The following is a 13,361-nucleotide window of genomic DNA, read 5'->3' on the forward strand; positions in this document are numbered from 1 at the left end:
ACTTCCCACTTTCAGAAATTCCTTTTTGATTCATTCAAGGCAACAGCTAGAATGCTTCCAAGATCAGAAGGCTTCTCTGATATTGCCCAAGTGGATGCAGGGCAGCAGTGATGTGGGGAGTGTAACTAGATCACTTGCCCCACGCTGCCTATGCTGCCTGTAACTTCTCTGAAAGAGTGAAAATGCTGAATCTAGGAAAGGAACGGAGGAAACATCTCAAAACTGGCTGCCGCGTTCAACTTTCCTGTTACTCACCATCTCGCTCAATTCTGTTACCAACAATCTAATCCAATTCACTTATTGATGGTATAATGAGGACAATGAAATTGCTTTTAAAGAATCAGTAAAAGGGACTGACTTTTTTTATTAAAAGAACGCTGTCAGAAAGTGGATGAACTAAATGATAAAAGGATTTTTCTCCACCAGGTATAGAGAAGTCAAACTCTTTTCTTCTTAAATCTCAGATACTGTGGGATGGCACACCAGTTAATTAACAAACATTTACTGGATACACACCATATACTCTGAAGTACCATGCCAGCAATAAATCATGTTTCTGATCAAGCAATGACAGAGCAGATTCTGCTAAGGAAAACAAGAAAAAGCCCCTGGAAAGTAGTGTTAATGAAATGTCATTGCAGGTTACAAAATTACAAATAGTTGTGTAAATATTTATTTCATCATAAGCAAAATGTTACATTATCAGAGGTCGTAACAAATACTCTCAAAGAGTTCAACTACAAGGCAGTGGATGACGATGTTGGCTGAAGCTGAGGATGTCCAAAAATTGCTTGTTCCCAATCAAGAGGATCAACTGTTTAAGTTAGGCATCTGAATGTAGGTTACGTTTGTAGAGAGATAATTTAATAATATTATTATTTCTCTGAATATTATTTCTCTGAATTTCAGAATGCTCAGGATTTTTCAAACTAAGCCATTTTAACAAATGTTTTAATGTTATATATCGATTACATTCCCTCAAGTTCTAAGTGAACCTATGTTTTCTATGGTATGGTCATATTTTAATCTTTACCACCTCTTTCTTTACCATATGGATTGCTCTTCAATATTCTTGAGTCTACTGAACTCAAGAGAAGTAAAAGTGACCTCTATACAGTTTGTGTCTATAAATTTGTTCAATAACTGAAATATAAATAACTGATTTATCTGAAATGTAGAAGTACGTTGCATGATTCAAAAATTCGTACAATGCTTTACTCAGTCTCACTGATGAAGTTCAAGATTTTAAACTACATGTATGTTAAGGTAAGTTTTCTTATAGTGGTTGAACTACAAATCTGGATCTTTAATGTATAACATATATAACTCAGCTCTGGGTTCTATTTTTAATCATGACCCTGGCTGGGGGTAAGAACCAGACTCTATGAAGTGAGTAGCAATGGCTTACACTGAAGAAATCATAGGAAAAGTGGAATCATAAAAACTACAAGAGTTTTGTCTAGAAATATTTAGAAACAACTGAATGGAACCTCTAAGACTATATTCAATACCAATAGCAAAAAAACCTTCATAGACAGAGGTTTCACCTACAGATGGTTGAAAAGTGATTTTCTATGATCCCATAATACTTTATATAATTATCTGTAATTAAATTAGCACAAGATAAAAATAATCTACTTAAAATAATATAAAGTATTCAAAACAACTGCTAGGCAAAACAACATTCTTTTTCATAAAAGGAACTGTCATATATAACCAAGTGGCAAAACAGAATGGAGTGAGCTGTGGTTAAATGTAAATCCTATAGCAATGAAGTCATTTGTATTATCCTTACTTCTTTGAATAAATTCAGATGACAGTCCTATTTCATTTCTTCATTCAGTTTGGAGGCCAGATGGCATTAGAATCATTTACTTCACCTTGTTGTGCTTAATTACTACAATCAACACACTATTTTCCAAATTAATCATAACAAAGTAATTTCATTAGTAACACAGCAGGCTGTTGAATTATTAGCATCATAACAGTTTGCAAACAATTAAACTTTATTTGAACCTTAAAAATTTGCAGAGTGGAACATTATTGTAAGATCTAATGGCAATAGAGTACAAATTCAGTACAGAGCAAATAATCAAGCAAAATGCTATGTAAAATATGACTTACAATCACCTTTGAAAAAAATTAGCTCTCTAAATGTTCATAGAAAAGCAAATAAAAGCTAAGCAAACATAATGGGAACATAGCAATTAGCATATTTTCTAACAAGCAATGTTGTTTAAATTCACATTAATGATATTATGATGATCTTAGAAAGTGTGTGATATATTGTCAAGGGTGTAAAGAAAACTTTCTCCCTCCTATGATACAAACGATTTCACCAGATGAATATAAAGGAGTCATGAGTTGAAAGTAATGATTGTTTTTCCTGTCATTCCAATTAAAAATTTTTTGTTTCTTTCCTTATCTCCCACCTGTATGCAACTAAAAAGGAACAAAGGGCAGAGGAGCTCTGGACACAAGTTAACACTTTTTTTTCTGTATTGTCACCATTCACAGAGACTGTCTGGCATCAGTTGGCAAAGGACTCCCTCTCCTGGATTAACTGTAAAAGGAAGCAGTAATCTACTAAATACTTTACATTTGGAGTGAGTCCGCGCCTGAGTGGGGGAGGGGTTTCCAAGTGGGTTCCTATGCAATGAAAAGCTGCTGCCATCTACTGGCCCAGGACTAAAATCTTCACTTGGATCAGAAGCACAAAATGTATACCTTACAAGGAAGTCTACATTTACAGTGGAACCCACAATTGCTTTCACTTTTCAATCTCTCAGGTCTTGAAAACAATCCACTACATTCATCCTTGGTTGTCTCACTTTTGCCAAGACGATTTCAATCTATTCCAATGGCTCTATGTCAGAACAAGATTAACAAGTGCACAAATTAATTTCTGAAAGCTTTAACTTGATAATGTCTAATTAACTGATATAAACTAGAATTTACCTACAATCTCCCAAATTAATAGATATATTTTTATATGTGAAATCAGATAATCACATGAAGGCATGAAGGTGATAATCACATGGGTTAGGGAGGGGATAACAGTAAAATATAAACTCTGAAATATTACTTGTAGATAATTTTTATAAATAATAGAGGTTTTTAAATATTATCAACTCATTTGCATGTTTAGAATCTTTATCTTTAAAGCAAAGATCTGAAAAGTTCCATAAAAGTAGTATCTTCTAATCAATGATTCACTATTAGCAGATTATATTTACTCCAAATAATTATCCAATCAGTAGTATATTTTGATATATATACATCACACTGGTACCTTGTAGACATTTAAAATACCTTTGATTTCAACCATACATAAAAAGTAAAACTATAACTCCACAAACCTTGCTCTGGAGTACAACATACACCTCCTGGGTCAGATTGACACCAACCTTCCACTCACCTGCTGGTACATGTTCCCACCATGATTTCCACACCCTCCTCTCTGAGCCTTCCTTCTCTTCTCATTGCTTGAGAAGTTCAGAGCTGTACTTCTCAAGTCTGTACTAGTAGTTTTGTGGTAGGACTTTAATAGCATAGGAGGGATCAGGCAAGGTAAAAGTACTTGGTTATGCCTTCTGATTTTGAGAATACATTGAGATTCTTTATGCCATTTCATTCGTGGAAGAATGGGGCCTCACATAAATTTTTTGTTTTATTAAATTTAAAGAAAACTACAGTAGAAAATGTTGGCAAGCCCATTATATAACTAGGGTATTTATTACTGGTAAAGGGCTTTGTACAAACCATGATTCTGGTCTACACATGTGTTGCAGAAGGTGATAGCAACTATCATTTGCAATTCTACCATTTTTCTTTCTCATGGCTATATTTAACATAAAGTAAACTTGCCAATCAGTAAAAATTCTTCCATGAAAACATGTTACTACTGTGTGAAAAATAAATACTAAGATGACTCATCTACAAAGTTTTAACAAAGCTACATTCTTTAGATAGCATTTATCAAAAACTTGTGAGATATATTCTATCAAATTTTCTTAAAATTATATTTTATATTCTAAAAACATTAATATCCAGTATTAAGAGAAATTACAACTCATACTAGTAGTAACAATGACTGTGATACATACAAAACAGTGCTGAATTCCTCACGTAAATCAAATGAGTAAATAAAAACTATTGATTTATTTCTTTGCAAAATAGCAACAGGTATAACTTTATTGCTTACTTCTAATTTACATTAATATCCTTCATTTAATTTCACATCAGAGGAATATTACAATGAATGCATAAAACAACAAAGACAAATGATGCTCAACAAAACAAAGAAAGGTTATGAACTGTCATTCATGCTTTTACAGTGATTCTCAATCCAAAAGATTTGCAGACTAGCAGAGGAATCTTCCTTTTTTGCGAGCAGAAAGAGAAAGCTGCATTTTAATTTTTCTCTTCAGACAAAATGTTGATTTTTCCCTGCCTAGAAAAAAATTACATGTTTAGCCAAGGAAAGAAAATGAATGTTTACTCAATATTTTGTCAGTTCAGCTCCTCAGAAAGACCATAAGAGTGGTATTTTACTAAAGAGGAGGAGGTTGTGAAAACAGCTGGTTATTAACAAAGGGACTTTCTCTAAGTAATCTATTTCCAAAGTAAATCTTACGAAGTTATTTTAAAAAAACTAAACCAGATTTTGTAAAACAAGATAATGATTTGGGAGTATAATCTTTGTGTTATCAGAAAACTAGAAAGACTTTTAAAAAGCAAAGACTCATAACGCAGAGACCAAGAGAACATATGAGCTATTACAGAATATTGGATTAAAATGTACTTACCCAGGACTCTCAAATATCATACATCTCCATTATGTAGGCTTTCGGCACCAAGCCAATGGCTCCCTTCATTTCTCCTACCCACCAGCCATATCTATTGTATTCCTAATTGAAAACAATATGCAATATTAACCTTTAGACTGGTGTAAGTACAATGTCCTTTGTATGCAACTTCTTGGAAATGTTATTTCTTTTTATAAAGTTATAAGAGCTTTAGCTGCAAATTGAAACATTTTAATCTTTTTTGTTTCCGGACACTTTAAAAATGCTGTTAGGCAAAGATTTAAATTAACATATAAGACAAAGCCTGTTTATTTCATGGTGTAGAATAGAAACAGTCACTTAGGATAGGAACCTGGTAAATGAAACTACATAAGGAAATCGGCTCTCTGGGCCCCTTTCCCTTCTCTCTCCCCATGTCTGTCTGCCTGTCTGTCTGTCTGTCTGTCTCTCTCTCTCTCTCACACACACACACACACACACACACACACACACAGAGCCTGGGGGACACCTTTTTATATGCAAACCAGTGTTAGAGGCTCCTAGATCACTGCCAGGATCCTTGGGAAACTATCTTTGCCTTCAAGGAGCTTATCATCTAGCAAGGACAGCCTTTATTTTTTTTCTTTCACAATAAACGACTTAATTCCTAGTTAAACTCATACGACCAAAAATGATTTAGAATGTAGAAGTATGCTCTTTCTCAGGAAACTGTAATACATGAGTGTAGCCATTTTAAACAGATAAATTAGAGAATTAGGAAACACTAATAAGATATCCCCAAACCAGCTTTCCAACAGAATTCACAAAAGGGTTCCTTTTCAGAAGCTTCCTGAAGGTATTTATTGTTCCTCTGATTGATCACAAACTACATTAAGTAAAGGATGAGTAGAAGGAATTTAAAGGTGGCATTAGATTCGCCCTTATGGGGAGGATCAATAGGAAATAAAAGTATCTCAAGTTATAATGGCAAAATATTAATCCAGCTTTAAAACAAAGTGACTGATGAGTCACTTTTGCGTTTATTTTGCTTGTGAGCTGAACCTGGGCCTCCTTTTCTTCCCTTTGCTTCACTGAAGACACACCACTGGCTCCAGGCATCGTGAAAACTGTACCTAACGTTCATTTGTCTGCCAGATTGACTAATGTATTTTTATCTGAAATTTATTTATGTTTAGTGAGATACAAACTAAGTAAAATGAATTACAAGTTTCAAGAATAATATCTTCCAAAAGCAATACTCTGAAAAGGCACCACAGGACCCAAATTTAATTTTTCATAGAAGATAAATTTTTAAAATCAATCCCCAAAGTAATTCAATAGGCTATGATTTCCAACATCTGAGTCATAGATAAATGTGCATATGCATATCAAGTTATATGTGGAGAGGGAATGTTAATACCCAGGACAGACTTAATGTTTGTATTGATGAGTAACTATTATATTGTATTGTATTGATGACTAACTATGCTATTGACCATCAGAAAGGAAAATCATACAATTCTTCCATACAAATGTAGAAATTCCTAGGTGTGTACTGATATGTAGTCTATCAATAAAGAGATTACAGGATTAAAATCTATAAGTACTTTTAAAACAATGGGATGTATCAGAATTAGGTTTTTTTCTGTAACAATAAGATGGAAGGAAAAGGCTGGGGAGAGGAAGGGAAGACCTGATTCTAATGAGGGCACAGTTCTGGTTTATGAAACAGTAGACTCAAGATTTTAAGTTCAAAAGTTTCCTGATAAGTGTGAACTTAGTTGACAAAATTCTCTAAACAATGAAAATAGTTTGAAGCCCAGAACTCAATGATAACGACTATAATCTATGCAGAATATATTTATCAGAAGAAAATACCAACTTACTGAAAGCTATGATTAGCAACCATTATATCCTAATAGGTACCTAATAAAACTGCCCTTTTCAATTTTTAAGGCAATGAATACAATTAGAGCCTAATGCTTAACAAAACAAATGTATTTCACCTTGCAGAGGCCAAAGGCCCACAGTGTAAGATTTCAGAATGAATACCTAACAGAGTAAGTCTAAGTGTGAAAGCTCTTATCTGATGCCTATCTAAGTTTTTCCCAACTGATTATTTGGAAAGTGTAAAGGAACTAGGCCCCCAAAGGGTAGAAAGAGAAAAAGAATACATTTAGTGAGACGGTATAGTATGACTCAATCCTGCCTTCAGAGAATAGCCTGCAATCTGGATTTCAATGTTTAGATTCAAGTTATAAACCAGAAAATTCATATTACTTTATAATATTCTGCTTTGATATTATAATCTGTACTCTCAATTAAGTACGTATTATTGTTCTCAAAAAGCTCACTCGCATTCAAATTTAAGAAACTGATTTCCAACAAATCACTTCAACAAAGGACTTCACACATGAGAGAATTTTACATGACAGTAACTGAGAAGATTCATTAAATAGAGTATAGTACTAAACATCAGAGGAGTTTATTCAGCTGTAAACACATCCCTTAAAAGTCACATTCTAGGAAAAATATAAGTTTTAGGCTAAAATAATCCTAAACGCTTCACTTAATTAATTTAAAATAATTGAAAAGCCTATGAAATACACACCTTGTAGAAGTACTCTAAAATATCACAGGTTTAAATCAGAAAAGAGTAAAAATAAAAAACCAGAATGTTTATTACTCTACATTTGTAAAGAATTCCATATAGCACTCCTGTGTGGAATTAAGAGGTAAGATAAAATATAGTGAGGTAAAAATCTAGTAGGCAAATTTATGGATTTACACCGCAGCCATTAGAGTATGTCAGTGAGACTGCAAACACAGACGCTTTTACTTTTATCATCACTATCCTCTGTATGAGCCTCCTGAGCAACATGAATCCCAATTAAACCATTTGCAGCCTATAAATTGGAATGAAGATGCTTCTTGGAGTACGGTATCCTAAACTTCAGCCTGCAGAATTCAATAGCACACACGATTTTCTTGGGAGGAAGAAAATATGCCTTCCTCTGCCTTCCCTGTTTGCTGCCCCCGAACAAATGTGATTATGAATGATATATTACTTACAGTGGAAAATAATGCAATCCATACAATGTTGTCTCGCTGTCCACATACTAACTGAAGTACTGGTTAAAAAGTCACAGGTGGGTCATGAAAAAAACAACAACAACAACATAAAAAAAAAAAAACAGCCCTCAAACCTCATCTTGTTAATAAACAAAAAATAAAGAGACAAAAATCATACCAGGCTGCCATCTAAATCTCTGAAAGGTTAGGGAGCATCATGTCATCTTGATGGCACATGAACGAGATCTCAGGTACAAGAAGGTCTGCCATCTGGTATCCTTCACCCTCTGCGGCTCTTAACATCAACTGAAATGCTAACATAGGCAAGTGACTGTACTTCAGGAGGACTGATAAAATAATGAAGAGTCCTTTAATCTACAGGAAACCATTCTAGTCAATTTATAAGAAATATTGCATCCCTTTGTAGGACGTGTAATTATTTTCTATTAATCATGTGCTATAAAGCTACATTATGCGGTTATTCTGTTATCACTAGAAAGAGGCCTGCAGTCAGCTTCTGACAATGTTAGGTAATTACTAACACAAAGCTTCTTTCTCCTCCCGCGGTAATGCTATCAAGATCCAGAGGTGTAGTGATGCTTAGTGTATAAAAATAGTACTCAAAAGAAATTCAATATCTGTAAAATGGATGGCTTCAAGGCAAAAATGTAATGTGGCAGTCACAGAAGCAAAAGCACCAAACTTGCCCAATAATTTGAGAAAATAATGAGAAAGCAACACTGAACAGTTGGGATCTAATACCTCCGTTTTCAGTTTTCACATCATTAAAAGAGTTTTTATTTTGTAGTTAAAATTTTATGCCCCAAATAATCATTTTAAGCAATAAATTAAGGTGATTATGTAAAAAGGTAGGAAAAAAGGACTAGTTTTGATAAAAAACAGAGACTTTATCCAACACAATAGCAAAGGTATGGCTGTGTTTAATTATTAACTAAATCTTCTCTCTCTGCTGGTGTTTTATTTTACACTTAAATAAGAACCCCCCTGCCCAATAAGACCACAGCATTTCTTTAAATCCTTTTCAGCACCATGATTCTCGTTTCTCAAGCATGCTAATCCACTTTCTACAAACCATATGGTAAAAGAATGCTGCCTTTAACAGAAACTTGGAACATTAATAAGATTTTGTGATGTACCACCCTTTCAGAAAGGAGTTACCAATCTATATGAAAGCAACAGGTGTTAGAAAGGTTAAAAGACTATATTCCTTTCTCCAAACATATATCTGTGCTTAAAAGCATACCAGTCTTGTGCAGAAATAAAGGTAATTTTATTCACAAAATATAAACTACACTGAGTTTCAGAGTGAGTGGACTTTACCATTGTTTTCCAACTATTCACTGTGATACTTTCAATTTTTCAAATTGCTCGTGAACACTGTGGTATCATGAAAACGTAACTATTTAAAATATGAAAATATTTTTTCTTCAAGGCTACCTCTTCAATCTCTTCCTTTTTACTGTTTCCGATTAGAAACTTGATAAGAATCATTTCTTGTACATCCATCATTTCAAAAGTTCTCTTAAAATGCACAACAGGAACTTAAAAACCTCGACATTTTACTATTATTATCTACACATTAATTGCTTGACTCTTAGTCTCCTAACCTCATTCCTTAAATGAGGAAATGGACACTAACAATCTCTAAGCTCCTCCATTATGTTTGAAAATCACCATTCATGAACCTGCTTTAACACCCTAAGTCTCTTAGCAACTTACGGAAACCAACCTCATTACTTAATAATTTACTACGCAGCTGTGAATCTGAGTTACTCTAATTCAAGGAATTCCTATTTTTTTCTCCAGGCACAGCAAATCCATTTTTAAAGCAAGAGAGATAGAAGACAAGCAAGAAAGGTGATAAGAAGGACTTAGTTCCTGTGATCAATTTTAGTTTATGTTCCAGAGTTAAGACACATTTAATTCAAATTTCTACCCAGTCAACATTTACAATACCATAAAGTAAAAACTGATATGCAGACTGATGGTTTGTAGATACCGTTAGGCAAAGAAAGAGCACATCGCGCTCAGCAGGCGGCCTGGGTGCACAGTGCATACACCAACCAACACACGACTCCGTAAACTCTTCTAGTTCAGACCTTCATCACCTCACCCTGGATTACTGTGTCGACCACTCTGCTTCTCTATTCTTCCTAGAAATTGCTTTTGTCAGCCTACCTGGCTGCTCAAGAATGTATACTAACCACTGCCCCATCCAGTGCATTAACTACAAACCCCTCAGCTTGCTTTCTTCCTACCCTGTGGGATGAAAGGGTGTGGATGCGGAGGCAGCCACATCCTCCTCCCATCGCTCTGGTCCTGAGGCCCAACCTTCCGCGCTGTAGGCAGTCCCGCCTCTGTACGTGTTGCTCCCTTCCCAGGCGATGTCTCCCCTCCCTCATCCAAAACCTATCTAGTGACTAAAGCCTGACTCAGGTTATCCAGATTTCATCAACTATCCCCCATTTCAAGCTGAGTGTGTATTCTTCAGTGGAGTTTATGTACTTTAGCTTTGTCCCTTCAACTAATAAGTATGAACTCACTGAGATCATGGCAATGTTTAACACTTCGTCTGTGTGCCCCACACTCCAGGACATGTAAATGATGTTCAATAAATATTTCCTGCATGATGAAACATGCTTTCTCTTCGTTTTGGATGACACAACAGTTGACTGTCCTACATGTTTTCTTAAGACGTGTCATTTCCAATAGGAGTATCATTTCTTTGTGTACACGGGACATACTTGAAGAATTTTAGTGATGACTAAACAAATATTTGTTCTGAAGTATGTTTAGCTTCACAGTTTGTTGTTTCTACTTATGGCTGGTTGTTGCCTATCACATTTTCCAATGTGCTGTACAGGATATCTTGTCTAAAGAGCCTAAATTTCACTTGCAGAAAGAAAGACACCCATTCCCCTGCAGAACTGAGACCACATAATTCTAGTTCTTTGAAGAAATAGCTTCAGTTGAATTTACTGTAAGTACTGAAGAGGTTAAGACAGAAGCCTAAAAGGCAGAAACAGTTTGGCACATCTGATGGAAAGCCTGCTGTTTTTTCAGTTTCTTTTTTTTGTAATTATTTTTTCAGAAAATATAGAGTCTCCAGCTTGTTACTAACCAGGTATGTGACCTTAGGCAATCTCCAAGTTCTTTAAGGGAAGATTGTTTTCACATACATATCACTTTTGAGACTCCACAATAATTCAGTTAGATACTTAACATAAATTAATGTCTATTTATTATACACTTTGGAGAAGGCAATGGCACCCCACTCCAGTACTCTTGCCTGGAAAATCCCATGGACGGAGGAGGCTGGTGGGCTGCAGTCCATGGGGTCTCGAAGAGTCGGACACGACTGAGCGACTTCACTTTCACTTTTCACCTTCGTGCATTGGAGAAGGAAATGGCAACCCACTCCAGTGTTCTTGCCTGGAGAATCCCAGGGATGGGGGAGCCTGGTGGGCTGCCATCTATGGGGTCACAGAGTCGGACACGACTGAAGTGACTTAGCAGCAGCAGCATTATATACTTGGACCCTCACAGAATTTTTTTTGGTTGCTAACTCATGTCCAACTCTTTTGCAATCCCATGAACTGTAGCTCCCCAGGCTTCTCTGTCCATGGGATTTCCCAGGCAACAATATAGAAATGGGTTGCTGTTTCCTTCTCCAAGGAATCTTACCGAGCTAGGAATCAAACTCGCATCTCCTACACTAGCAGGCGGATTCTTTGTCACTGAGTCACCTGGGAAGCCCTTCACAGAATTACCTCTATGGAATCTCTTGTTATATTATATTTACTATAAATTTTTCTGGTTGAGGGTAATATCTGACACTGTCATGTTTATTACATAAAGTTGTTGTGGTCAGATAATCAGTGAAGATTCTAGAAATTCATCTCATTTTTTTAAAGTAGCCAGTGCTGGGAAAAGCCAAGCTTCCTCCTTTACGATTAACATTAGCTCCTTGTCTCTCCCCTTTCCAGTCTGACTGCCAAGAAGCTCAGGAAGTTCAAGTGCAGAAACTCCATTGTCTTTTAAGATCTCCACAGAGGCAGTCTTTTTTCCATTCGTCTTTTATTTATTTTCCTCCAATTATGTGGAGCCTCAAGATCTATAAAGTTAGCACTAAGGTTCCCCTATCTCTATGATTCTAAATTCTTTCAAGAAGTTCAGGATTATTTCCTATTTTTAACTATATTTTCATAAACATGTATTAAACATCTATCTGTCATGATGTTAGATATTAGGATTCAAAAATACTTAAGACACAGTATCAACCTCAAGGAATTGAGAGAGGGAAAGGAATAATCCCAGTCACAGCCCACTTAGGTGGAGCAAAATGGAAAGAGAAAAGCCTTCAGAGTCAGATCTGCATTGATTCCAGGAGAAGGTACTCCCTAGCTGGTATCCTCGGGTGATCTACATAATAAGCTTACTGAGCATTAGTTTTCTCATCTGCAAAATTATAATACTTTACCCTTCAAAGGGTTATCATAGGAATCAGAGAAGTGAAAACATATTGAGTGCCTAGAACAGAGTACTAGAGGTATGCAACGAGTATTTTTTAATCCCCTCCCTCTGCCTTCCCACTAACTGGTACAGCAAAATACCAGGACAATAAAAAATAGCATTTTGGAGCACGCTCTAAGCAACCTAGGTTTCCCTGGTGGCTCAGACGGTAAAGAATCCGCCTGCAATGCAGGAGACCTGGGTTCTATCCCTGGTTTGGGAAGATCCCCTTGGAGGAGGGCATGGCAACCCACTGCAGTATTCTTGCCTGGAGAATCCTCATGGACAGAGGAGCCTGGTGGGCTACAGTCCATGGGGTCGAAAAGGGTCAGACATGACTGAGCACAGCACACATAAGGCAACCTGATTACTATGGGCTGTTCCAAAGGGAATCTGACCTTTAAAGGGGTACGGTGGGAGATATCTTAAAGAATAAGAGTGTGCCATACTTACACTGAGTGGGCTCTTGATTTTTTTGTGTGCAGACAGCAGAAGTGTATAACAAATCATGGATTTTTCCATTTAAGTTTTTTTTAAATTAACAACATGGTACTTAGCTTTACTGTTGTTCTGTTTTGTTCCTGAAAAGCCTTTGCTTACTCCACGCAGCATTAAAGCACAACAGCCCTCCACTGCCATCTCTGGGTACCCCGCCTCTCTGACATGGCCCTCTGGTTTCTCCTTTACCCCTCAAACCACTACTGGGGCCTGATGGCCTGCCTCCCGTAGGCACCTTCCCCTTTCATCTGTCAACATTTTCCTGGAATGAAGGATAAGAGAACATCAGGAAGTACTGGGGCATGGTTTTTGCGAGTGGGTCACAAGAGGAGTCCCATGAGTGGGATGAGAACATCTTCTGACGTAGTGTGTTTCCATACCCTGCTGACCATCACTGGGGAGAGCTGGGCCTGCCCATGAGACAGCGCCGTGCCCCGGTCCACAAGATGCCCAGGTGGACAGTACAGAAAC

The 13,361-nt window shown here is 36.4% G+C and overlaps 1 protein-coding gene across 1 annotated transcript in view; it reads right to left on the minus strand.

Moving 5' to 3' along the window:
- Nucleotides 1-1,988: 1,988 nt before the first annotated feature.
- Nucleotides 1,989-13,361, minus strand: part of SKAP2 (src kinase associated phosphoprotein 2) — a 166,740-nt gene continuing 155,367 nt past the window's right edge. Inside the window, exons 12-13 of the mRNA XM_020880722.2 lie at nt 4,809-4,910; nt 1,989-4,453 (exon numbers count right to left, since the gene is read on the minus strand). Of these exons, the coding sequence (XP_020736381.2) occupies nt 4,818-4,910 (93 nt within the window). The 3' untranslated portion in view covers nt 1,989-4,453; nt 4,809-4,817. The remainder of the gene's footprint in view (nt 4,454-4,808; nt 4,911-13,361) is intronic.

Source organism: Odocoileus virginianus, chromosome 1, assembly GCF_023699985.2.
Source record: "Odocoileus virginianus isolate 20LAN1187 ecotype Illinois chromosome 1, Ovbor_1.2, whole genome shotgun sequence".
Lineage (NCBI taxonomy): Eukaryota > Metazoa > Chordata > Mammalia > Artiodactyla > Cervidae > Odocoileus > Odocoileus virginianus.